The 27,470-nt window shown below is 43.5% G+C and overlaps 1 protein-coding gene across 2 annotated transcripts in view; it reads right to left on the bottom strand.

Annotated features, from left to right (window-relative positions):
- Nucleotides 1-24,097, bottom strand: part of LOC106592186 (protein unc-13 homolog C) — a 177,639-nt gene extending 153,542 nt beyond the window's left edge. For both annotated transcript variants that reach the window (XM_045689345.1, XM_045689346.1), the window contains exons 1-2: nt 23,324-24,097; nt 830-5,256 (exon numbers count right to left, since the gene is read on the bottom strand). In XM_045689345.1, the coding sequence (XP_045545301.1) occupies nt 830-4,961 (4,132 nt within the window). In that variant the 5' untranslated portion in view covers nt 4,962-5,256; nt 23,324-24,097. The remainder of the gene's footprint in view (nt 1-829; nt 5,257-23,323) is intronic.
- Nucleotides 24,098-27,470: the final 3,373 nt, after the last annotated feature.

Below are 27,470 nucleotides of genomic sequence, written 5' to 3'. Positions count from 1 at the left end.
CAGACAACTCTCCAACTGAAAAAAGACCCTTGCATTCTAAAATAAAAATCCATCAGTTTAAGTCAGCTATAAAGTGCTGCACCACAAGGATTATGTTATACATACCTCTATCCCTGACACTAACCTTGCCCACCTTCAAAGAAAACAGTCGTCCCTTCATATTAGCATCAAGCCCAAAATCAATGACCAATTCAGCAAGATGCCAGGAGCAAATCAAACAGTCAAAGTCAACCTAAAAGTCCCTGAAATCCCAACACCAGTGGAACAGACGCTGGGGGTTCCCAGGAGCTCAGAGCATACATATTCCACTACAGGCCCCAGTCTGATCCTCAAGGATTCTCTACCAAAGACATGTTCAACTGACACGAATCATTCCACATCTCAACTCAGATAAATGTCTGTGTTCAAATCTCATGGATAAAAGTCAGATAGTACACCAACATATCTATTTTATAGTGCATACTTTACATGCTACTGTACTGTTAACTGTATGACTGATATCCACAGTGGATAATGTAATAACTTTGTTATTACATACATACCATAATTTGAACCTTATGACCTGAACTGAGCAAAACTCTGAGTAATATAGTGTAACCCTTTCTGCACTACACTGGTACAATGCCAAAGATGAGTAAAGAGAGAAGACAAAGTGTAGCAGCCTGGTCCCAGATCTGTTTGTGCTGTCTTGCCAGATCCAATGGTCAAACTTGGCATGACAACTACCATAGCAGTTGGTTATACAGTGCAAACCAGATCAGGTTGTAATGTGTAGTAAAGTGTAGTAAAGTGAAGAAAAGTGAAGTAAAATGTAGTAAAGAGAAGGTACCTCCAGCCATGATCTGCTGCTGCAGCTCGTCCATCTGCTTCCTGTAGGCCCTCAGCGCAGCCTCCTTAAACGTAGGACGGATGCGCTTTTTGGGCGGAGTCTCTGCAGGCATCTCCTCCTTCTCCGGAATGTTTTTGTTCTCATCCTCTAGGTTTTCCGTCCTCTCCGACGCAGACGCTTTGGAGGCTTCCTCCATCTCATCCCCCTCTTCCATGTCCTCCATTAACTCCTCTTCCTCCTCCTCCTCCTCCTCCTCTTCTTCTTCCTCGTCAGGCTCCTCCACCTCGACATACTCCACCATGGCTTCATACTCTGCTGTGTCCTCTGCCATGTCCCCGGTCATGGCATCATCAACGTAATCCTCACTGTACTCCTCGTCGTACTGCTCGTCCAGACTACAGTCATACTCCAGAACGACTGCAGCCTCCTGGGTGGCCTCAACATCCTCAGAGTCCTCGTAATCCTGGGTGGTAGCCTCATAGTCTTCAGAGACATAATCCTGAGAGGCATCAGGATCATAATCCAGTATGGGCTCCTCAAACTCCTCTGTCTCTTCTGTGTCGTTGGCGTTGGACCGGTTCTCCAGGTTGGCTAGGACCTGCTCCATCACCCCGACATAGGCGGTCTCATTGTCCTCCAGCTGGTCACCAGCGTCAGCCTCATCTTCATCTTCAGCCTTGTAGACGAAGGAGTCTGAGTCGATGGTGGTGCTGGAGTCGTTGGCCGTGGAGGTGGACAGTGTGCGGAAGCGGCCCATGAAGGAGCCTGAGTCTGGGGGTGGCTCCGGGGGAGTGGCACTAGGTGGAGGGCCTGACTTCCACACCACCTCCAGGGCTGATTTTGCCTTCTTCAGGGTGGAGCCAAACCCAAAGCTGAAGGACGGAGCTTTGTCGGTGAGGTCGATGCTGAGGCGGCTGCTCCAGGACTTGGGCACCTCCTCTACAACTTTCTCAGACCGGATCTCGCTTTGGCTACGGTACATGGTGGATGACTTGGTCTGGCTCGGTTGGAAGCTGTGTTTGACATCAAGCTCAGGGAATGTTTGGTGGGATAGTTCAGGGGCTTCTTTAGCTGCCATTTTAGGAAGCGTGTTAGATGACCCTTTAGGGACCATTTTAGGTGTCTCTTTTGGACTAGTTTTAGATGTGTCTTTGGGAGGTGTTTTCACAGCCTCTTTTGGACTTGTTTTAGGAGGGTCTTTGGGAAGTATTTTCACAGTCTCTTTTGGACTTGTTTTGGGAGTGTCTTTCGGACTTGTTTTGGGAGTTTCTTTCGGACTTGTTTTGGGAGTATCTTTTGGGCTTGTTTTGGGAGTGTCTTTCAGAGGTGTTTTAGGAGCCTCTGTATGAATAGCTTTAACAATTTCTTTAGGAGGTGTTTTAACATTCTCTTTAGGAATCAATTTGGCTGTTTCTCTTAGTTTAATAGTTTTAGCAGCCTCTTCAGCAATTGATTTAGCAACCTCTTTTGCCGGTTTAGAAGTCACTTTATAAATAGTGTTAGAAACCTCTTTAGGAATAGTTTTAGCAACCTCTTTAGGAATAGTTTTAGCAACCTCTTTAGGAATAGGTTTAGCAACCTCTTTAGGTGTTTTGGCAACCTCTTTAGGTGTTTTGGCAACCTCTTTAGGAACAATTTTAGCAACCTCTTTAGGAATAATTTTAGCAAGCTCTTTAGGAATAGTTTTAGCAACCTCTTTAGGAATAGTTTTAGCAACATCTTTAGGATTAGTCTTAGCAACCTCTTTAGGAACCGTTTTAGCTAACTCTTTAGGAGGTGTTTTAGCTTTAGGAGCTGCTTTAGAAGTTTCTTTAGGAAGTGTTTTAGCAGTCTCTTTAGCTTTAGGCTTATGGACAGGAGGTGTTACAACAGGTTCTTTCGCTACAATAGGGGCTGTATAAAGAGTAGTGGGGGGAGCACTACCCAGCCGGGCACTCTCCAGTCGGGTGATGTCCAGCAGGGCGGTGTCCAACAGGGTGCTTTCCACCATATCCAACATGAAAGTCTCCTCCCCTTCAAATGCCAGGTCCACCTCCTGACACTTGGTGATGTTCTCAGGGAAGCCAGGGATGGCAGCTGGGTCAAAGGGGCTGCTGACCTCAGACACCATGTTCTGCTCTGTGGAAGCGTCCAGCCCAGAGTCTGCTCCCTGCTCCAGGTGAGGCCAGTCCTTCCATGGAGAGAGGTCTCCCTGCAGAGACAGCTGTGAGCCACTGTAATGGCTCCTATCCCCAGACATGCAGACCAGCCCATTGCTCACCCCACTGTCGATGGTCTCGGTGGTCTCGGCCTCGTTGGGCTCGGCGTACGGAGGGTTCTCCTGGCTGAGGGTCTGGCTGGCGTACCACGATGACGCCATGTCCTCCTGCTTCCTCTGCCACAGCTCCTGGTCTGAGGAGGATAGTAGAGAGCTGCCATTGGGCCGGCTGAAGTACTGGCTCTCTGAGAAGTCTTCAGAGTAGGACTGGCAGAGCTTGGAGCAGTCAGACTCGGAGCGGCTGAGCTTGGGGGTGGAGTAGTCACTCTGAGAGAGCCAGCCGGGGGTGAGGTCACCATAGTAGGGCTTGGAGGCTTTGTCAGACTCATCATAGGAGTCATCAGCGTAGTGAACTGAGGCAGAGTAGCCTGCCTCATCCGCAGACCGGCTACCGTGCTCATGGTGACCGTGCCTCTTTTTATCTGCTTTATGTTTGTGAACAGGCTTAGACACCACCATTGCATATTTGTTCCTGTTTAGTTCATCTAGCTCCTTGTCACTGTCCATAGAGTCCCAGTCATCACTCTCAGCTTTGTCCTTGGCTGAGACCTTAATGTCCATGCTCTCGTAGGTTTGAGAAGAGGACATTGCTCCTTTATCTTTCTTTTCCTTCACGTCATGAGTCGTTAAGTTATCAGTGGATACAGATATACCAGTCCCCTTCAGTTTGTAGCATTTTTTCAAAACTAAATCTCTATCTGAGGGGGTTGAGAATATTACAATAATAGGCCTAGGTTTTGCATTGGAACATTCTCTTTGTTGCCCTAACCGATGGGCTAGCTCTATTTTAAGTGTTTTATGTGCTTCAGAAAATCCCATTTTGTCCTTTAGAATATGATAGATGAGACTCTCAGTTTTCTCCAGCTTCTCCTCAGGGACGTTTATGAACCTCAGGCTGGCCTTGTTGGCCTGGTGGCTGACCTGCTTGATGTAGTCGTGGATGTCTCGCGTCTCTCTCCGGGACTGGACGAAGCCAGTACGCAGTTGTTCGATCTCGGTCTGCACCACCTCCACGCTGGAGGAGATCTCGTCGATGGAGTTCTTCAGGGCGTTGACGTGTCCCCTGAGCTCTGTAAGCTCTGTCTCGATCTGGCTGATGCCCTGCAGCTCCTTAAAGATCATCTCCATCACATCCTGGGTTTGGTTGATGCAGCCTGTTGAGCTGGAGCCGGCTTCTAAGGCAGAGGTCGACTTCTGCTGCCTCCCAGCCCGGTCCAGGGACTTGCTCCGGATACCCAGGGTCTTCCTCCAGTTGCTCACCTCGGAGTCCGAAGACACGCACTCCTGACTCTTTTTCCATTTCCTCAGCTTGCGTAGCGCGCCAAGTCGGAGAGTGTGCAGACTTGAGCGCTCCACCCTCTCACCTTCTGAGCTGCCATCGGAGGGCGCCAGACTAATGAGGCTCTTTCTGTTCCGTCTCACTGGCATGGTGTGAGATTTCTGCTCATCGAATCTACGCACAGGTTTGACCTCGCTCAGGGAGTCAGAGTATTCGCTATTGATGGAAAGGATCTCCTGGAAGATACTCTCATTGTTGTTCAGAAGAAGAGTGTTTTTCGGGAGTCCGTTCGCTATCGCTACACGGTAACTGAAAGTCGGTGAGAGAGATGAGCAGTCGTTTTTTCCGTCGTCTAATTCAAGAGAGATGTTACGCGCCGAAGAGCATTTGCTGATTTTTTTCACTGTAGTTTTCAGAGTGGTGGAGAGTGTCGGCGTCAGGTTACCTTGGTCACGCAAATCAGTGGTGGTCAATTTGGGCTCTTTATTGTTGCTACTCTCTTTCTTCTTTGTGGGATTCGCCAATTTCTTTGTAAACATTCCTTTGCAAATCTTCACGATGTAAGATGATAGGGTCTGGAGCAGGGCAGAAACCATGGAAGGCAATGCTTTGAGAGACGTCTATTAAAGATGCAGTGGAGCAGCTCTGCTTGGGCTGAGGAGCCAGCGGTGGAGGAGCCAGCGGTGGAGGAGCCAGCAGTGGTGTTGGTGGTGGTGGTGTTGGTGGAGGAGGGGGAGGAGGGACGGTGGAGGGAGCGTCAACCCCCAGGCACACAACTCTGACAGGCCTGCTTAGATAAGCTTGTGTCAAAACTCCAACTCTGTATATCCGGGTGGGGGACGGGAATCACTGTGAAATCCACTGGCTCTCCACAGGACCAGACGCATTGCTCTGCAAAAAGAGAGAAACAATGGGAACTGTTAGTAAAGGCATAGAATAAAGATACTGTAGCACATAGATACTATAACAGAGATACTCTAGCACATTGGAACTATAGAACAGATGTACTATCGCACAGACATAGTTTAGCACAGTGATACTCTAGCACACAGATACTCCTGCACACACATATGTACTACCATACAGAGATACTAGCACACAGAGATACTAGCACACAGATATACTATCACACAGAGATACTAGTACACAGATATACTATCACACAGAGATACTAGCACACAGATATACTAGCACACAGATATACTAGCACACAGAGATACTAGCACACATATATACTATCACACAGAGATACTAGCACACAGATATACTAGCACACAGACATACTAGCATACAGAGATGCTAGCACACAGAGATACTAGCACACAGATATGCTAGGACACAGATATACTAGCACACAGAGATACTAGCACACAGATACACTAGCACACAGAGATACTAGCACACAGAGACACTAGCACACAGAGATACTAGCACACAGATACTTTATCCTCAGATAATATAGCACACAGAGATATTAGGATTGCACAAAGCAAGAAAACAGCAATGTTGTTATCATGAAGAAGGATTAATCTGTTATCATTGAGGTGAAACCCCGCGCAGTGATCCACACACAAAAATCCATAATATCTACAGTTTCACACTGGGAAAATCGTCACAGGCTCCATGTGGACCGTCAAAGACTGCAGTAGGGATGGGATTCACACAAGCCACAACCAATGAGTATGCTTGATTTAATTTGGGTAAAATAAAGTAATAGGTCCATGCATCACAACAAAAATCAATTTAAGTGGACTGTCCACCATTAGAATCTTCTGCAAGTGCTTTTATGGTGAAGTGTGTGTGTGTGTAGTTGTGTGTATATATATCTGCATACATGTGTGTATGTGCGTGAATGCGTATCTTGCACGTGTGTTTGCGTGAATGTGTAGGCTATGTGTGTACTGTATGTGTGTGTGTACGGATTTCTCACTGTCAATAGAGCCAATGGCCACATTGATATGCCTCCTTTTTACAGCAGGAGGCAGGCTATAATTACTTCAGTAGTTAAAATGCTCTGATACACCACATCATACACACACACACACACACACACACACACACACACACACACACACACACACACACACACACACACACACACACACACACACACACACACACACACACACACACACACACACACACACACCACACATCATAATGCTCCAACACACAATGTCCCCACATACTGCGGTGGAGGCCCGGCTCTCTTGCTCGCCCGAGGTAAATACACAATTACACTCTAACCACGCTCTGACACTGTGTTAATCAGGATAAAATAACTAGCTATATTTTATTCATCTCAAATTAGAGACTCAGTGAAATGAGTGGGTCTGAACCCAGTGACTGGGTCTAGATAGTACTGAGTATGCATGGTTTGATGTGTTCGATATAGTAACGTCATTACTCCATGACCCAGATCAGTCCTGGTACCTCTACTGGGGCAGACTGAGATATGTCCTGTTTCTGACCCATTGCACACCATGCCCCCAGAGGCTGGTGCTTTCTATTCTGGCTCACAAAGATCGCTATTAAAGAAAGGTATGGGGGAAATATTGTACATATCATCGTTATTATGATTTACATTGAAATAACAGGGCTGAGGGCTTTAGCTAATAGTAGTGCAATAATAAGGGAATAAGGGAATAGTGTACCAGTTCAGATTTACCCCAGAACAGTGGGATTAAGTGCCCTGACTGAGCATCACAGGGATGAACCCCAAAGCCTCTCCCCCTGGATGGTATTCTGAAATCAGATCCATGCGCTTATCTTGAGTTTTCACTTAAGTCTCCCATTGTCCGACATCAACGCATGCCTTACGCGAAGGTCCAAATTGTGCACGCTTATCTCAATCCCGAATCAGGTCCCCCATGATTTGCTACCTGTGAATGGCTGGCGAGGGGTGGCTGGATCTGATTGGCTAGCTGTGAGCAGCTAGCTAGGAGTGGCTGGATTCAATTGGTTGGATGCGATTGGCTAGTTGTGAGCGGCTAGCTGTGAGCGAGTAGCTATGAATTGCTGGATGTGATTGGCTAGCTGTGAACGAGTAGCTTTGAATTGCTGGATGTGATTGGCTAGCTGTGAGATGTTGGTTGTGATTGACTGTCACTGACCAGGAGAGGCAGCCAGTGAGAGGGGACTGTTGTGGAGTGTAAGCCGGCAGCTGCTCCACATTAGTTCAGGGGTTTAACCACTGATGCATTCATAGTCTTATGACCACAGAGACAGACTCTCTCTCTCTCACACACACACACACACACACACACACACACACACACACACACACACACACACACACACACACACACACACACACACACACACACACACACACACACACACACACACACACACACACACACGTGAAATGGGCTGTGAAACATAGCATCAGCGTTAGCCTTTATTGATGGGCTGTGACTGTGAGCCAGTAGGTCTAACAACATGGGCTGGGTCGCTTGGCTTCAACAACAGACCATTTTGCATTCAACAGGCATGCTACTTTATATGGTGATAGCTAGGAGATTATTTCAGATGTTACCTTCTCAATGTGCTTTTCAATGTGTACTGAACAAAAATATAAACACAACATGTAAAGTGTTGGTCCCATGTTTCATGAGCTGAATAAAAGATCCCAGAAATGTTCCATACACACAAAAATCTAGTGAGCGTTTCTCTTTTACCAAGATAATCCATCCACCTGACAAGTGTGGCATATCAAGAAGCTGATTATACATTACACAGGTGGACCTTGTGCTGGGGACAATAAAAGGACACAAAATACAATGCCACAAATGTCTCAAGTTTTGAGGGATTGGCATACTGACTGCAGGAATGTCCACCAGAGCTGTTGCCAGATAATTCAATGTTAATCTCTCTACTATAAGCCGCCTCCAACGACGTTTTATAGAATTTGGCAGAATGTTCAACCGACAACGTGTAACCACGCCAGACCAGGATCTCCACATCCGGCTTCTTTTCCTGCGAGATTATCTGTGACCAGCCACCTGGACAGCTGATGAAACTGTGGGTTTGCACAACCAAATCATTTCTGCACAAACCGCTCATCTGCGTGCTCATCGTCCTCACCAGGGTCTTGACCTGACTGCAGTTTGGCTTCGTAACTGACTTCAGTGGACAAATTCTCACCTTCGATGGCCACTGGCACAACTGCATTTTATCGATGGCAATTCGAATGCACAGAGATACTGTGACGAGATCCTGAGGCCCACTGCCGCCGCAATCACCTCATGTTTCAGCATGATAATGCACGGCCCCATGTCGCAAGGATCTGTACACAAGTCCTGGAAGCTGAAATGTCCCAGTTCTTCCATGGCCTGCATACTCACCAGACATGTCACCACCAATTGAGCACGTTTGGGATGCTCTGGATTGGCGTGTACGACAGCGTGTTCCAGTTTCCGCCAAAATCCAGCTTCATCGCACAGTCATTGAAGAGGAGTGGGACAATATTCCATAGGTCACAATCAACAGCCTGATCAACTCTATGTGAAGGACATGAGGCAAATGGTGGTCACACCAGATAGTGAATGGTTTTCTGATTCAAGCCCCAACTTTTTTTTAAGGTATCGGTGACCAACAAATGCATATCTGTATTCCTAGTCATGAAATCCATAGATTAGGGCCTAATAATTAATTTATATTGACTGATTTACTTATATGAACTGTAATTGTTGAATGTATCGTTTACATTCTTTTCAGTGTATTTAGTAATGTAAGGAGCTAAGGAGCCTGGTGTAGGGATTAAGTCTCTGTAGAAAGAACATATAACCTCCATGTAAAGTCTCTGTAGGCTACACATACAGCCCACATATTGCAGATATGAACCCTTGCAAAAAAGAAACATTTTCCGTTTAGTAAAATGTTGGTGATATGACATATTTCTAGTTGTATAGTCAATATAAGTGTTGGTATTACAAAGCTACAGCCTGCAACTAGAACCTCAGAATGTGTCATCCCTAATATAATATAAAGGGAAACAACTGTCATTACAGATGTGTACTAAGATCTGTTACAGGGTGAGTCCCAAATGGCACCTATTCCCTATATACTGTAGTGTGCGCTACTTTTAATTAGAGCCCTATGGTACGCTATATAGGGTATATGGTACCATTTTGGATGCACACACAGTGCTGGGCTGTGACTGATTGACACTGCTCCTTCTCCAATGTAATGTGACTGTAATGCAATTGTCTTCTCTGAGAGGTCAGGGTTCTCCTGTTCTCCAGGGCTCCGTCCCACATGGCCCCCTATTCCCTACATGCTGCACTACTTTTAACCAGGGCTCTGATCAAAAGTAGTGCACTATGTACGGAACAGGGGGTCATTTGGGACAGAGCCCTGTTCACCACTCATCCGTGGGATGTTCTGCCTGGACTCTGGCCAGATAGACCTGCAGTCCAGGGCTCATTTTCCAGACCCAGATTAAGCCTATCACTCCTGGACCTCAAAACACTCACTGTCCCAGGAGGACCACTTTGGAAATAATTGTTTTCATTAATACGTTAATGTGCTATCCTCTGGGACTGGGATAAAATACTGTATACTTATCTTTCTTGTTATGTACGCGTATTATTTTTAACCCAAAATAACATAGAATACAATCACATATGTATTATATTCTATTCCATAATATTCTATTCTATTATTTTCTATTCTATTCGATCTGTTTACTGGACTGTTCTAAAGTGGAATTAGCCTTTATATGGGTCTTTATGAGAGCGCAAAGGGTAGGAGAAGGGAAGAAAATCTGATCTTTACTATAGGTAGCCAATCCCCAGGCCACACTACCACAGCATGCCACACCCCTGATCTATAGCTTCCCAATCATCAGGTCCGAAAGTGAGCTCCAGGAAGCCAGACAGAGATAATCAAGACCTCAGTGTGAGTTTATGAACTGACACCAAAACCAAAGATTAGACCCGTAGCTATCAACACTTTGGCTGACAGACGTGGTATATCAGACCATATACCATTTATTTTTACTGCCAATTACGTTGGTAACCAGTTTATAATAGCAATAAGGCACCTCGGGGGTTTGTGGTATGTGGCCAATATACCACGGCTTAGCACTGTTCTTATGCACAATGCAACGCGGAGTGCCTGGATACAGCCCTTAGCCGTGGTATATTGGCCATATACCACACCTCCTCGTGCCTTAATTGTTCATTATAACGCTGTCTGCTTTAACAAGTCTATTTTAACACAGACTTTTTAAAAACGCTCTATTGTAACACCATATAACTTAACACTATCTATATAATCAAAGCCTCAGTGTGACTACTCTGACCATTGTGACTACTCTGACCGTTGTACTTCGTCTCAGGTACTTTGTTGTACTATTCCGACTGTTCTTTGACTTGTGACACCACTGTAAATACTGTACTGTTAGTCACCGGGTAAACAATATGTATTTTTTTCTAAACTATCTTTAGTAACTGTACCCTCACTATTGTGACTAGTTTGACTTAGTGGATATTGTAACTGTAGTCTGCTCTGACTGTGACTACTGACTTAGTGGATATTGTAACTGTAGTCTGCTCTGACTGTGACTACTTTGACTTAGTGGATATTGTAACTGTAGTCTGCTCTGACTGTGACTACTGACTTAGTGGATATTGTAACTGTAGTCTGCTCTGACTGTGACTACTGACTTAGTGGATATTGTAACTGTAGTCTGCTCTGACTGTGACTACTTTGACTTAGTGGATATTGTAACTGTAGTCTGCTCTGACTGTGACTACTTTGACTTAGTGGATATTGTAACTGTAGTCTGCTCTGACTGTGACTACTTTGACTTAGTGGATATTGTAACTGTAGTCTGCTCTGACTGTGACTACTTTGACTTAGTGGATATTGTAACTGTAGTCTGCTCTGACTGTGACTACTTGACTTAGTGGATATTGTAACTGTAGTCTGCTCTGACTGTGACTACTTGACTTAGTGGATATTGTAACTGTAGTCTGCACTGACTGTGACTACTGACTTAGTGGATATTGTAACTGTAGTCTGCTCTGACTGTGACTACTTTGACTTAGTGGATATTGTAACTGTAGTCTGCTCTGACTGTGACTACTGACTTAGTGGATATTGTAACTGTAGTCTGCTCTGACTGTGACTACTTTGACTTAGTGGATATTGTAACTGTAGTCTGCTCTGACTGTGACTACTTTGACTTAGTGGATATTGTAACTGTAGTCTGCTCTGACTGTGACTACTTTGACTTAGTGGATATTGTAACTGTAGTCTGCTCTGACTGTGACTACTTTGACTTAGTGGATATTGTAACTGTAGTCTGCTCTGACTGTGACTACTGACTTAGTGGATATTGTAACTGTAGTCTGCTCTGACTGTGACTACTGACTTAGTGGATATTGTAACTGTAGTCTGCTCTGACTGTGACTACTTTGACTTAGTGGATATTGTAACTGTAGTCTGCTCTGACTGTGACTACTGACTTAGTGGATATTGTAACTGTAGTCTGCTCTGACTGTGACTACTGACTTAGTGGATATTGTAACTGTAGTCTGCTCTGACTGTGACTACTGACTTAGTGGATATTGTAACTGTAGTCTGCTCTGACTGTGACTACTGACTTAGTGGATATTGTAACTGTAGTCTGCTCTGACTGTGACTACTGACTTAGTGGATATTGTAACTGTAGTCTGCTCTGACTGTGACTACTGACTTAGTGGATATTGTAACTGTAGTCTGCTCTGACTGTGACTACTGACTTAGTGGATATTGTACCTCTAGTCTGTTCTGACTGTGACTACTGACTTAGTGGATATTGTAACTGTAGTCTGCTCTGACTGTGACTACTGACTTAGTGGATATTGTAACTGTAGTCTGCTCTGACTGTGACTACTGACTTAGTGGATATTGTAACTGTAGTCTGCTCTGACTGTGACTACTGACTTAGTGGATATTGTAACTGTAGTCTGCTCTGACTGTGACTACTGACTTAGTGGATATTGTAACTGTAGTCTGCTCTGACTGTGACTACTGACTTAGTGGATATTGTAACTGTAGTCTGCTCTGACTGTGACTACTGACTTAGTGGATATTGTAACTGTAGTCTGCTCTGACTGTGACTACTGACTTAGTGGATATTGTAACTGTAGTCTGCTCTGACTGTGACTACTGACTTAGTGGATATTGTAACTGTAGTCTGCTCTGACTGTGACTACTGACTTAGTGGATATTGTACCTGTAGTCTGTTCTGACTCTTGTGGCTGTTTCAGCTTTGATCAGAAAGAGAGCCTTCAACCACAGAGCACTATGTATCTGGGAATCTGGGAGTGATACAGCGACTCAACGTTCATATTAAACAGCTGAGTTTCCCTTTATGAAATGCTACATCCGAATCGGCAAGTTAGGGTTTGACAAATGAAACATTCTCCCTCTCTCTCCCTCAGGAAACCTTCATATGCAAATCTCTTTATGGGACCCAGGAGAGATTTTTATATAATCAAATTAGATGGGCAATGATCTGTGGGCATGAGCGAGAGAGATGGCAGACATTTTTCACCGAAACAGCTAATCACAGATTGATTACTAACATGGCTTCCTAACCAATCAGCAGATGGGACAGATGTCACATGAGGGCTGTTCCAGAAAGCTGGATCAATGAGGTAGCCAGCTGTCTTTAATATTCAGAAAAAACTCCATCTTTTCAAGAAATATAGACTTGAAATTGGAATGGTATAATTGTCTTGACAAACAACAACCCATAGTCATGATTAGCTTCCTAAATAAACCAGAAAGTCAAACTATATATTTGACTGCTTATCAGAGCTGATCTGGAACCCCCCAGTTACAGCTAATTCACTGGTGAATCCTGTATTTGTGCTTGTATGTTTTAAGGATACCCATTAGCTGCTGCCAAGGCAGGAGTCCAGCAACATTAAGGCAGTTATATACAATTTACAATACAACATCCATGTGTACGTTTGTGTAGAGTGCATGTCTTATCATGTGTATGTGTGTCTGTGCCTGTGTGTCTCTTCATAGTCTTCGCTGTTCCATAAGGTGTATTTTTAAGGTGTTACCTGATGTGGAATAAAGATCCATATAGACATGGCTCTATGTAGTACTGTGTGCACCTCCCATAGTCTGTTCTTGACTTGGGGATTGTGAAGAGACCTTTGGTGGCATGTCTCGTGGGGAATGCATGGGTGTCCGAGCTGTGTGCTAGTAGTTTAAACAGACACCTCCGTTCATTCAGCATGTCAACACTTCTTACAAAAATAAGTAATGATGTTGTCAATCGCTTCTCCACTTTGAGCCATGAGAGATGTACATGCATATTATTCATGTTAGCTCTTCGTGTACATTTAAGGGCCAGCCGTGCTGCCCTATTCTGAGCCAATTGTAATTTTACGAGGTCCCTCTTTGTGGCACCTGACCACACAACTGAACAGTAGTCCAGGTGCGACAAAACTAGAGTCTGTAGGACCTTCCTTGTTGATAGTGCTGTTAAAAAGGCATAGCAACACTTTATTATGGACAGACTGCTCCCCGTCTTAGCAACTGTTGTATCAACATGTTTTGACCATAACTGTTTACAATCCAGGGTTACTCAAAGCAGTTTAGTCACATCCACTTGCTCAATTTGCCATTATTTATTACAAGACTTGGTTGAGGTTTAGGGTTTAGTGAAGCATTTGTCCCAAATACAACACTTTTCATTTTTGAAATATGTATTATAACTGATTCCTTGCCACCCATTCTGAAACTAACTACAACTCTTTGTGAAGTGTTACAGTGATTTCACTTGCGGTAGTAGCTGGCGTGTATAGTGTTGAGTCATTCGCATACATAGACACAATGGCTTTACTCAAGGCCAGTAGCATGTCATTAATAAAGATTGAAAAATAAGGGGCCTAGACAGCTGCCCTGGAGAATTCCTGATTCTACCTGGATTATGTCGGAGAGGCTTCCAATAAAGAACACCCTCTGTGTTCTGTTAGAGAGGTAACTCTTTATCCACAATATAGCAGGGGGTGTAAATCCATAAAACATACATTTTTCCACAAGCATGTCGCTACACTCGCAATGACATCTGCTAGCCATGTGTATGTGACCAATAAAATTCGATTTGAGCAGACTATGATCGATAATGTCTCAAGCTGCACTGAAGTCTAACAAAAGAGCTCCCAATTGTTTTTGTTTAGCAATTTCTCTCAGCCAATCATCAGTTATTTGTGTAAGTGCGCTGCTTGTTGAATGTCCTTCCCTATAAGCGTGCTGAAAGTCTGTTGTCAATTTGTTTACAGTTAAATAGCATTGTATCTGATCAAACACAATTTTTCCCAAAAGTTTACTAAGGGTTGGTAACAGGCTGATTGGTCGGATATTTAAGCCAGTAAAAGGGTCTTTACTATTCTTGAGTAGCGGAATTACTTTTGCTTCCCTCACTGCCAACAATGACCTAATACAGTACATTATATCACACCCAACTCAACTTATACCTGTCATATCAAGCTATGGGTTTTTCTTGACCATGTGAAAAACTAGCTTCTAACCAGGGTCCTGGTCAGGTCACGTGATCAGGGAATACTCTGGTCCCTAGCTGTACACACTGAAACAACAGTGCTCTTTCGCTAGCTAGCTGAAACCCCCAGAGCAGAAACGGACTGGCCATAGGGCAAATGCCAGATGGGCTGGTCCATCTTTAGTCTGGTGGGCCTGTCTAAATTGGGGGCTTTGCACAGAACTATCATTGTTTGGCCAATAATGGGTGCTTTGAGGCAATAAATGTGTTAAAAATGTCCAGGCTGTTTTCTAGTTCCAGTCCATCACTGTCCCAGAGAACTATAGTGCCCTCCAAAATTATTGGGACAGTGACACATATTGTTGTTTTGGCTCTGTACTCCAACACTTTGGATTTCAAAATATACAATGACTATGAGGTTAAAGTGCCGAATGTCCCCTTTAATTTGAGGGTATTTTCATCCATATCGGGTGAACCGTTTAGAGATTACAGCACTTTTTGTACATAGTCCCCCCATTTTAGGGGACCAAAAGTATTGGGACAAATTCACATATGTGTATTAAAGTAGTCAAACGTGTAGTATTTGGTCCCATATTCCTAGCACGCAATGATTACATTAATCTTACACAAACTTGTTGGATGCATTTGTTGTTTCTTTTGGTTGTGTTTCAGATTATTTTGTGCCCAATAGAAAATAATGGTATATTGTGTCATTGTGGAGTCACTTTTATTATAAATACGATTAGAATGTGTTTCTAAACACTTCTACATTAATGTGGATGCTACTATGATTACAGATAGTCCTGAATGAATCGTGAATAATGATGAGTGAGAAAGTTACAGATGCAAAAATATCAATTAAGGCAGCCCCCCGCACCTCTCTGATTCAGAGGGGTTGGGTTAAATGCAGAAGACTTATTTTGGTTGAATGCATTCAGTTGTGCAACTGACTAGTTATCTCCTTTCCCTCCTTTCCTTCTCTCTCTCTCTCTCTCTCTCTCTCTCTCTCTCTCTCTCTCTCTCGGTCTCTCTCTCAGTCTCTCTCTCTCTCCCCCCTCCCTCTTTCACTTTCTCCCACTCCCCCTCTATCTTCCTCTCTCTCTCTCTCTCTCTCTCTCTCTCTCTCTCTCTCTCTCTCTCTCTCTCTCTCTTTGCTCTCTCTCTCTCTCTCTCTCTCTCTCTCTCTCTCTCTCTCTCTCTCTCTCTCTCTCTCGGTCTCTCTCTCTCTCCCCCTCTCACCATCTCCCACTCCCCCTCTATCTTCCTCTCTCTCTCTCTCTCTCTCTCTCTCTCTCTCTCGCTCTCTCTCTCTTCCTCTCTTTCGCTCTCTCTCTCTCTCTCTCTCTCTCTCACTCTCTCTCTCTCTCTCTCTCTCTCTCTCAATTCAATTCAATTCAATTCAAGGGGCTTTATTGGCATGGGAAACATATGTTAACATTGCCAAAGCAAGTGAGGTAGATAATATACAAAAGTGAAATAAACAATAAAAATGAACAGTTAACATTAGACATACAGAAGTTTCCAAATAATAAAGATATTATATTACTTGTTTTCGAATTCTTTGTGGATCTGTTTAATCTGATGGAAATATGTGTCTCTAATATGGTCATACATTGGGCAGGAGGTTAGGAAGTGCAGCTCAGTTTCCACCTCATTTTGTGGGCAGTGTGCACATAGCCTGTCTTCTCTTGAAAGCCATGTCTGCCTACGGTGGCCTTTCGCAACAGCAAGGCTATGCTCAATGAGTCTGTGCATAGTCAAAGCTTTCCTTAATTTTGGGTCAGTCACAGTGGTCAGGTATTCTGCCACTGTGTACTCTTTGTTTAGGGCCAAATAGCGTTCTAGTTTGCTCAGTTTTTTTGTTAATTCTTTCCAATGTGTCAAGTAATTATCTTTTTGTTTTCTCATGATTTGGTTGGGTCTAATTGTGTTGCTGTCCTGGGGCTCTGTGGGGTGTGTTTGTGTTTGTGAACAGGACCAGCTTGCTTAAGGGACTCTTCTCCAGGTTCATGTCTCTGTAGGTGATGGCTCTCTCTCTCTCTCTCTCTCTCTCTCTCTCTCTCTCTCTCTCTCTCTCTCTCTCTCTCTCTCTCTCTCTCTCTCTCCCCCTCTCTCTCCCTCTCTCTCCCTCTCTCTCTCTCTCTCTCTCTCTCTCTCCCACTCCCCTCCTTTCTCTATCTCTCTTTCTCCCACTCCCCCCTCTCTCTCTCTCACTCTCACTCAGTCTCTCTCTCTCTCGGTCTCTCCCTTTCCCTCTCCCTCTCTTTCACACACCTGAGTCACAGCCCGACTGCTCTCTATCCGTCACCACATGAATTCTATTGATGGAGGAACATGATGATCAGTGTAATATCATGCCCCTTGACGTCTGGCGTCAAGTGTATAAGTGTGTGAGTGTGTGGGGGATAATGTCAGCGGGATTGTGTGTGCGTGTGTGTGTGTGTGTGTGTGCGCACGCCTGTGTGTATGCGTACGCATCACTAGAACAGTGATAATAGCCCCTCGCCCATCCACTATCCCAGTAATCATTAGCACAGCGCACCCACCCAGTCTAATCTCTATGCTGTATATCTAGCAGTGTAATCTCTATGCTGTATATCTAGCAGTCTAATCTCTATGCTGTATATCTAGCAGTCTAATCTCTATGCTGTATATCTAGCAGTCTAATCTCTATGCTGTATATCTAGCAGTCTAATCTCTATGCTGTATATCTAGCAGTCGAATCTCTATGCTGTATATCTAGCAGTCTAATCTCTATGCTGTATATCTAGCAGTCTAATCTCTATGCTGTATATCTAGCAGTCGAATCTCTATGCTGTATATCTAGCAGTCTAATTCATGTGCTGCAAATCTACCAGTCTAATCCATATGCTATATCTACAGCTCTATATTTGACTGGATAGATACAGCGTTTTTTACCCCTAGATGCTTAAAACCTCTTAAGGATCTGCCCCTTTTTTTCAATTTTCGCCTAAAATGACATACCCAAATCTAACTGCCTGTAGCTCAGGCCCTGATGCAAGGATATGCATTTTCTTGGTAACGTTTGAAAGAAAACACTTTGAAGTTTGTGGAAATGTGAAAGGAATGTAGGAACATATAACACATTAGATCTGGAAAAAGATAATACAAACAATCATCTTTGAAATGCAAGAGAAAGGCCATAATGTATTATTCCAGCCCAGGTGCAATTTAGATATTGGCCACTAGATGGCAGCAGTGCATGTGCAAAGTTCAAATGTTGTATCAAGACTGCCCAAATGTGCCTAATTTGTTTATTAATAAAGTTTTCATGTTCAAAACTGTGCACTCTCCTCAAACAATAGCATGGTATTCTTTCACTGTAATAGCTACTGTAAATTGGACAGTCCAGTTAGACTAACAAGAATTTAATCTTTCTGCCAATATCAGATATGTCTATGTCTTGTGAAATGTTGTTGTTACTTACAAACTCATGCTAATCGCATTAGCCTACGTTAGCTCAACTGTCCAACAGGGGACCCACCAATCCTGAATGAGTTTTAATATGCTTTCAATAGTAAGGGGGAGATCACCTCATCTATAGACTATATATCTGGTGTTGAATATCTACTATTACAAACTGGGTGGTTCGAGCCCTGAATGCTGATTGGCTGACAGCCGTGGTATATCAGACCATATATGACAAGGGATTTGTTTTTACTGCTCTAATTATTTATTTAATTGCACCAAAGAAAACAAGTGATATACAAATTTTTTTTAAAACAGTGTGGTTGGAAACAGTGTGTTTTTTCATTAAAGGGTTTTTATGAAACCTCATCACACAAAACAATATACAACACATAAGTACCAAAATAAAAAAGGTTTGTTAAAACAGATAACAAACCTACTAATTAAAAATTTGAGTGTGTGCATCTGAGTGTGTGCATGTGAGTGTGTGCATGTGAGTGTGTGCATGTGAGTGTGTGAGAGTTATGCTATATGGAGGAGATTACTGAGTAGTTTGGTTCATCAGGCTGACAGTCTTCGCTTGGAGTTATTGAGGGATGATGATGTTTTGGCAATGTAAGAATTCCAGAGTATGGTACCTCTGTATTTGATAGAGAATTGACTATGTGAGGTGCGGCAGTGGGGAGGGTGAAGGTTATCACAGTGTCTTGTGTTATATAGATGGATTTCAGAATGAACCTGGAAGAATCCATTGAAGGGTTTAGTTAAACTGTCTGGGAAGTATTTGTAGATGAAAGTGCATAATTGGCGAACATTAATGTTGTAAATAGACAAGATATTGAGTGTCTTAAAGAAAGGTGCAGATGGTTCCAGATAATTAGAGGAAGTGGCTAGTATATGTCTTGTGTATGATGAGTCATTTGTGTAGGTAGGAGGCATATGTACTGGCCCAGACAATATTACAGTAAATGAGATATGAGTAAATGAAACTATAGTATAGAGTTAGGAAGCAAGCCTGACCACTAATCTTTCTGATGATACCAACAGATTTCATCACTTTGCTGCAGACAAATTGAATATGATCTTTCCAGGATAACTTTCCATCAATTAGAGCTCCAAGGAATCTAGTGGATGTGACTTGTTCCATTTCATTCCCACCAATTAAGATTCTGGCAATTTATTTTACAATATTTCTTATTCTTACTAGTGAATACAATAAAGTAGGATTTTTTAGAATGTAAAGATAATTTGTTTATCTGGTACCATTCAGAAAATGTGTCCATGCCTGAGTTGGCTTCATTAACTAGTGAATCAACATTTTTGGGTGCTAAAATCTAATTGGTATCATCAGCAAAGAGAATGGGAAGTACGGTAGAAGACACAGCAGCGGTAGAAGACATGTTTGTAACCAGTTAATAATAGCAAAAAGGCACCTCAGGGGTTTGTGATATACTGTATGGACAATATAGCACGGCGAAGGGCTGTATCCAGGCATTCCACGTTGCGTCGTACGAAACAACAGCCCTTAGCTGTGGTATATTGGCCATACTGTATACCACATCCCCTCAGGCCTCATTGCTGAAATCTAACCTATATACTGTCTCTACTAATCTAACCTAAATACTGTCTCTAGTAATCTAACCTAAATACTGTCTCTACTAATCTAACCTAAATACTGTCTCTAGTAATCTAACCTAAATACTGTCTCTACTAATCTAACCTAAATACTGTCTCTAGTAATCTAACCTATATACTGTCTCTACTAATCTAACCTAAATACTGTCTCTACTAATCTAACCTATATACTGTCTCTACTAATCTAACCTATATACTGTCTCTACTAATTTAACCTTTATACTGTCTCTAGTAATCTAACCTAAATACTGTCTCTACTAATTTAACCTATATTCTGTTTCTACTAATTTAACCTTTATACTGTCTCTACTAATCTAACCTAAATACTGTCTCTAGTAATCTAACCCATATACTGTTTCTACTAATTTAACCTATATACTGTCACTACTAATCTAACCAATATATTGCCTCTACTAATCTAACCTAAATACTGTCTCTAGTAATCTAACCTAAATACTGTCTCTACTAATCTAACCTAAATACTGTCTCTAGTAATCTAACCTATATACTGTCTCTACTAATCTAACCTAAATACTGTCTCTACTAATCTAACCTATATACTGTCTCTACTAATCTAACCTATATACTGTCTCTACTAATCTAACCTAAAAACTGTCTCTACTAATTTAACCTTTATACTGTCTCTAGTAATCTAACCTAAATACTGTCTCTACTAATTTAACCTATATTCTGTTTCTACTAATTTAACCTTTATACTGTCTCTACTAATCTAACCTAAATACTGTCTCTAGTAATCTAACCCATATACTGTTTCTACTAATTTAACCTATATACTGTCACTACTAATCTAACCAATATATTGCCTCTACTAATCTAACCTATATACTGTCTCTAGTAATCTAACCTGTATGCTGTCTCTAGTAATCTAACCTATATACTGTCTCTAGTGATCTAACCTAAATACTGTCTCTACTAATGTAATTTATATACTGTCTCTACTAATCTAACCTGTATGCTGTCTAGTAATCTAACCTATATACTGTCACTAGTAATCTAACCAATATACTGTCTCTACTAATTTAACCTGTATACTGTCTCTTGTGATCTAACCTGTATACTGTCTCTACTAATCTAATTTATATACTGTCTCTAGTGATCTAACCTGTATGCTGTCTCTAGTAATCTAACCTACATACTGTCTCTAGTGATCTAACCTGTATACTGTCTCTACTAATGTAATTTATATACTGTCTCTACTAATCTAACCTGTATGCTGTCTAGTAATCTAACCTATATACTGTCACTAGTAATCTAACCAATATACTGTCTCTACTAATTTAACCTGTATACTGTCTCTAGTAATCTAACCTAAATACTGTCTCTACTAATCTAATTTATATACTGTCTCTACTAATCTAACTTGTATACTGTCTCTAGTAATGTAACTTGTATACTGTCTCTAGTAATCTAACCCATATACTGTCTCTACTAATTTAACCTGTATACTGTCTCTAGTGATCTAACCTGTATACTGTCTCTACTAATCTAATTTATATACTGTCTCTACTAATCTAATTTATATACTGTCTCTACTAATCTAATTTATATACTGTCTCTACTAATCTAACTTGTATACTGTCTCTAGTAATCTAACCCATATACTGTCACTAGTAATCTAACCCATATACTGTCACTAGTAATCTAACCCATATACTGTCTCTACTAATCTAACTTGTATAGTGTCTCTAGTAGTCTAATGTATATACTGTCTGTAGTAATCTAATCTATATACCGTCTCTAGTAATCTAACCTATATACTGCTGTAGTAATCCAACCTATATACTGCTGTAGTAATCAAATCTTTATACCGTCTCTACTAATCTAACCTATGAACTATCTCCAGTAATCTAACCTATATACTGTCTCTACTAATCTAACCTATGAACTATCTCCAGTAATCTAGCCTATATAATGTCTATAGTAATGTAACCTATATACTACCTCTACTAATCTAACCTATATACTGCTGTAGTAATCTAACCTATATACTGTCTCTACTAATCTAACCCATGAACTATCTCCAGTAATCTAGCCTATATAATGTCTATAGTAATGTAACATATATAATATCTCTACTAATCTAACCTATACATTTTCTCTAGTAATCTAACTTATATACTGTCTCTGCCAGTGTAGTCTATACTGTCTCTTGTAATTACATTTATATGCTGTACTATCTACCAGCTGCTAACCTAGATTACACTGGATTACCTCGAGACAGAATGCACTGAGGAACACTGCTATAATGTTCATGTAACGTTCACATAACCAAACCACGTTGAGGTAGCCAACCAAAATGTTGCCATAACGCTCAACCGACCAGATCCTCCCAGCTCTCTCTCTCTTCTCCCTCTCTCTCTTCTCCCTCTCTCTCTCTTCTCCCTCTCTCTCTCTCTTCTCCCTCTCTCTCTCTTCTCCCTCTCTCTCTTCTCCCTCTCTCTCTCTTCTCCCTCTCTCTCTCTCTTCTCCCTCTCTCTCTCTTTTCCCTCTCTCTCTCTTCTCCCTCTCTCTCTCTTCTCCCTCTCTCTCTTCTCCCTCTCTCTCTCTCTTCTCCTTCTCTCTCTCTCCTCCATCTCCCTCTTCTCCCTCTCTCTCTCTTCTCCCTCTCTCTCTCTTCTCCTTCTCTCTCTCTCTTCTCCCTCTCTCTCTCTTCTCCCTCTCTCTCTCTTCTCCCTCTCTCTCTCTTCTCCTTCTCTCTCTCTCTCCTCCATCTCTCTCTTCCCCCTCTCTCTCTCTCTCTTCTCCCTCTCTCTCTTCTCCCTCTCTCTCTTTCTTCTCCCTCTCTCTCTCTTCTCCCTCTCTCTCTTCTCCCTCTCTCTCTCTCTCTCTCTCTCTCTCTCTCTCTCTCTCTCTCTCTCTCTCAGCAGCCTATTTTTCTTAATGAATCAGAACATCTCTGTGCCTTTTGCCCAGCCTGACACACACAATACTTCATCGAATATTCCTACTGTGAAACACACAGCAAGAGCAGCTCACATGTCTTCTCACTGATGCTGAAAAGATAGCGTGTGAAATTGCAAACTGGAGAGAGGGAAAAACAGATGTGCGCTATGTGCAGATATTTGCCTCAGTATTTGTCTAGAAAGAATAACTAGATGGAGAATCCTAATGAAATCAACATGCCCTCTGACTGTATCCTCTACAGATATGTACAATTCTACAATACCGGGTGATGATTCCATCATAGAACCATAAAAGTCCACATGAATGTGAGCCTGCGAGCCGCGAGAGGGAGGGGGAGGGGAGGAAGCAACAAGAAGGATACACTCTCAATTCAAACAGGCACATTCACATACATATCGATGAATATACATATATACATACACACACACTATAAACACATACAAAATGCATAAATACCTGATTAGTAAATTCCTAGTGCAAGCCGATGCTATTCAGCGTGCAGAGCAGTGTCTGACTGCAACATCCAGTGTGAGATCATTTCCAGGGAGACTGTGGTTGGAGCAGAGAGATGAAGGGATGCGAGAGGAGAGGGAGAGAGAGATAGAGCGTCGGCTGAGCAGAGCAGCGGAGAGATGGAGCTAGCAGCTAATGTTTCTTTCCTCTGTGTGCAGGGAGGAGAGAAAGAGACACAGAGACACAGAGAGAGATCTGCCTGCAAGCCCCAGCTCACAGCTTCGTTTCCCTCTGACAGGCAGGCAACATCCACATTCCAGTCCTCCTTCCCTCCGACCGTCCGTTCGCCGGAGCCAGTGACTGACGCCTCAGCTCCACACACACATGGCTGACACACACCTCTCCTCCATGCCTCCGTCTGCAGCACCAGCAATTAGTCTCTTATTCTACCGCTCTATCCTTCCTTCCTCCCTCTCTCCTCTCGTTCTGATGTGGTAGATGGTAGATGGATGCTGCCTCGGCTCGTTTTCCTGCTGTCTGTGTGACCGACTTGGCTCCTCTCTCACACACACACGTGCAAACACACACGCCCTAAGCACGCAGTGCCTGGCCCAGGGGATCAAGCAGACAGAAAGGGGGAGGTGGTAAGGCTCCTGCCCAGATTTGGTGTCTCCTGCTGGGCTGTTAGAGCCCCTCAGATGGACCAGAGTGGAGATGAGGGAGCAGCAGTGTCTCTCTCCCTGCTCACTGCACTTGGCTGACAGGAATGAGCTCATAGCCGCGGCTCACGTGACGACAGGAGAGAGAGAGGGAGGAAGGAAGGAGAGAGAGAGAGAGAGAGAGAGAGAGAGAGAGAGAGAGAGGAAGGGGTGAGTTGGGAACGAGTATGGGAAGAGGCTTGGTGTGTGTGTGTGTGTGTGTGTGTGTGTGTGTGTGTGTGTGTGTGTGTGTGTGTGTGTGTGTGTGTGTGTGTGTGTGTGTGTGTGTGTGTGTGTGTGTGTGTGTGTGTGTGTGTGTGTGTGTAAATTATTTTGAGGGGAAGGGGCTTTGCTATATACACTCCTCACACACACACTCACACTCACACACACTCACACACACACACACACACACAAACACACATACAAACACAGACAGAAAGAGAGAGAGAGACAGAGACAGGTCATTCTCACTCTCGTACATAATCTTAGTGAGACCTTCAGTCAGACCAACACCATTCTACTAGCTTCCATCATCTAACCCTCCTCTACATCTATCCTCTCTTCCCATCATCTAACCCTCCTCTCCATCTATCCTCTCTTCCCATCATCTAACCCTCCTCTACATCTATCCTCTCCTCCCATCATCTAACCCTCCTCTCCATCTATCCTCTCTTCCCATCATCTAACCCTCCTCTACATCTATCCTCTCCTCCCATCATCTAACCCTCCTCTCCATCTATCCTCTCTTCCCATCATCTAACCCTCCTCTCCATCTATCCTCTCTTCCCATCATCTAACCCTCCTCTACATCTATCCTCTCCTTCCATCATCTAACCCTCCTCTACATCTATCCTCTCTTCCCATCATCTAACCCTCCTCTCCATCTATCCTCTCTTCCCATCATCTAACCCTCCTCTACATCTATCCTCTCCTCCCATCATCTAACCCTCCTCTCCATCTATCCTCTCTTCCCATCATCTAACCCTCCTCTCCATCTATCCTCTCTTCCCATCATCTAACCCTCCTCTACATCTATCCTCTCCTTCCATCATCTAACCCTCCTCTACATCTATCCTCTCTTCCCATCATCTAACCCTCCTCTCCATCTATCCTCTCTTCCCATCATCTAACCCTCCTCTACATCTATCCTCTCCTCCCATCATCTAACCCTCCTCTACATCTATCCTCTCCTTCCATCATCTAACCCTCCTCTACATCTATCCTCTCTTCCCATCATCTAACCCTCCTCTACATCTATCCTCTCTTCCCATCATCTAACCCTCCTCTACATCTATCCTCTCCTTCCATCATCTAACCCTCCTCTACATCTATCCTCTCTTCCCATCATCTAACCCTCCTCTCCATCTATCCTCTCTTCCCATCATCTAACCCTCCTCTCCATCTATCCTCTCTTCCCATCATCTAACCCTCCTCTCCATCTATCCTCTCCTCCCATCATCTAACCCTCCTCTACATCTATCCTCTCTTCCCATCATCTAACCCTCCTCTACATCTATCCTCTCCTTCCATCATCTAACCCTCCTCTCCATCTATCCTCTCTTCCCATCATCTAACCCTCCTCTACATCTATCCTCTCCTCCCATCATCTAACCCTCCTCTCCATCTATCCTCTCCTCCAATCATCTAACCCTCCTCTACATCTATCCTCTCTTCCCATCATCAAACCCTCCTCTCCATCTATCCTCTCCTCCCATCATCTAACCCTCCTCTCCATCTATCCTCTCCTCCCATCATCTAACCCTCCTCTCCATCTATCCTCTCTTCCCATCATCTAACCCTCCTCTCCATCTATCCTCTCCTCCCATCATCTAACCCTCCTCTCCATCTACCCTCTCCTCCCATCATCTAACCCTCCTCTACATCTATCCTCTCCTCCCATCATCTAACCCTCCTCTCCATCTATCCTCTCCTTCCATCATCTAACCCTCCTCTCCATCTATCCTCTCCTCCCATCATCTAACCCTCCTCTCCATCTATCCTCTCCTCCCATCATCTAACCCTCCTCTCCATCTATCCTCTCCTCCCATCATCTAACCCTCCTCTACATCTATCCTCTCTTCCCATCATCGAACCCTCCTCTCCATCTATCCTCTCTTCCCATCATCGAACCCTCCTCTCCATCTATCCTCTCCTTCCATCATCTAACCCTCCTCTCCATCTATCCTCTCCTCCCATCATCTAACCCTCCTCTCCATCTATCCTCTCCTCCCATCATCTAACCCTCCTCTCCATCTATCCTCTCCTCCCATCATCTAACCCTCCTCTCCATCTATCCTCTCCTCCCATCATCTAACCCTCCTCTCCATCTATCCTCTCCTCCCATCATCTAACCCTCCTCTCCATCTATCCTCTCCTCCCATCATCTAACCCTCCTCTCCATCTATCCTCTCCTCCCATCATCTAACCCTCCTCTCCATCTATCCTCTCCTCCAATCATCTAACCCTCCTCTCCATCTATCCTCTCCTCCCATCATCTAACCCTCCTCTCCATCTATCCTCTCCTCCCATCATCTAACCCTCCTCTCCATCTATCCTCTCCTCCCATCATCTAACCCTCCTCTCCATCTATCCTCTCCTCCCATCATCTAACCCTCCTCTCCATCTATCCTCTCCTCCCATCATCTAACCCTCCTCTCCATCTATCCTCTCCTCCCATCATCTAACCCTCCTCTCCATCTATCCTCTCCTCCCATCATCTAACCCTCCTCTCCATCTATCCTCTCCTCCCATCATCTAACCCTCCTCTCCATCTATCCTCTCCTCCCATCATCTAACCCTCCTCTCCATCTATCCTCTCCTCCCATCATCTAACACACACACAGCACACACACACAGGACACACACACAGCACAGACAGCAGACATACATACATAGAAACACTCACCAGCACACACATCATCCAATTATGGAGCTCACTGGACACTTCATCATACATGATCGCTAATTTGAAATGCAAATTATTCAATTATGAATTATTATGATGTGTTAAACATTATTAAGATCATGAGATGCAGTTTAGAAATTCTACTCATTGGCAGATTAATATATACTGCTCAGAAAAATAAAGGGAACACTTAAACAACACAATGTAACTCCAAGTCAATCACACCTCTGTGAAATCAAACTGTCCACTTAGGAAGCAACACTGATTGACAATAAATGTCACATGCTGTTGTGCAAATGGAATAGACAACAGGTGGAAATTATAGGCAATAAGCAAGACACCCCCAATAAAGGAGTGGTTCTGCAGGTGGAGACCACAGACCACTTCTCAGTTCCTATGCGTCCTGGCTGATGTTTGGGTCACTTTTGAATGCTGGAGGGGCTTTCACTCTAGTGGTAGCATGAGACGGAGTCTACAACCCACACAAGTGGCTCAGGTAGTGCAGCTCATCCAGGATGGCACATCAATATGAGCTGTGGCAAGG

The sequence above is a fragment of the Salmo salar genome, chromosome ssa11 (genome assembly GCF_905237065.1).
Source record: "Salmo salar chromosome ssa11, Ssal_v3.1, whole genome shotgun sequence".
NCBI classification, from domain to species: domain Eukaryota; kingdom Metazoa; phylum Chordata; class Actinopteri; order Salmoniformes; family Salmonidae; genus Salmo; species Salmo salar.
This window is presented reverse-complemented; position numbering and strand designations above follow the sequence as displayed.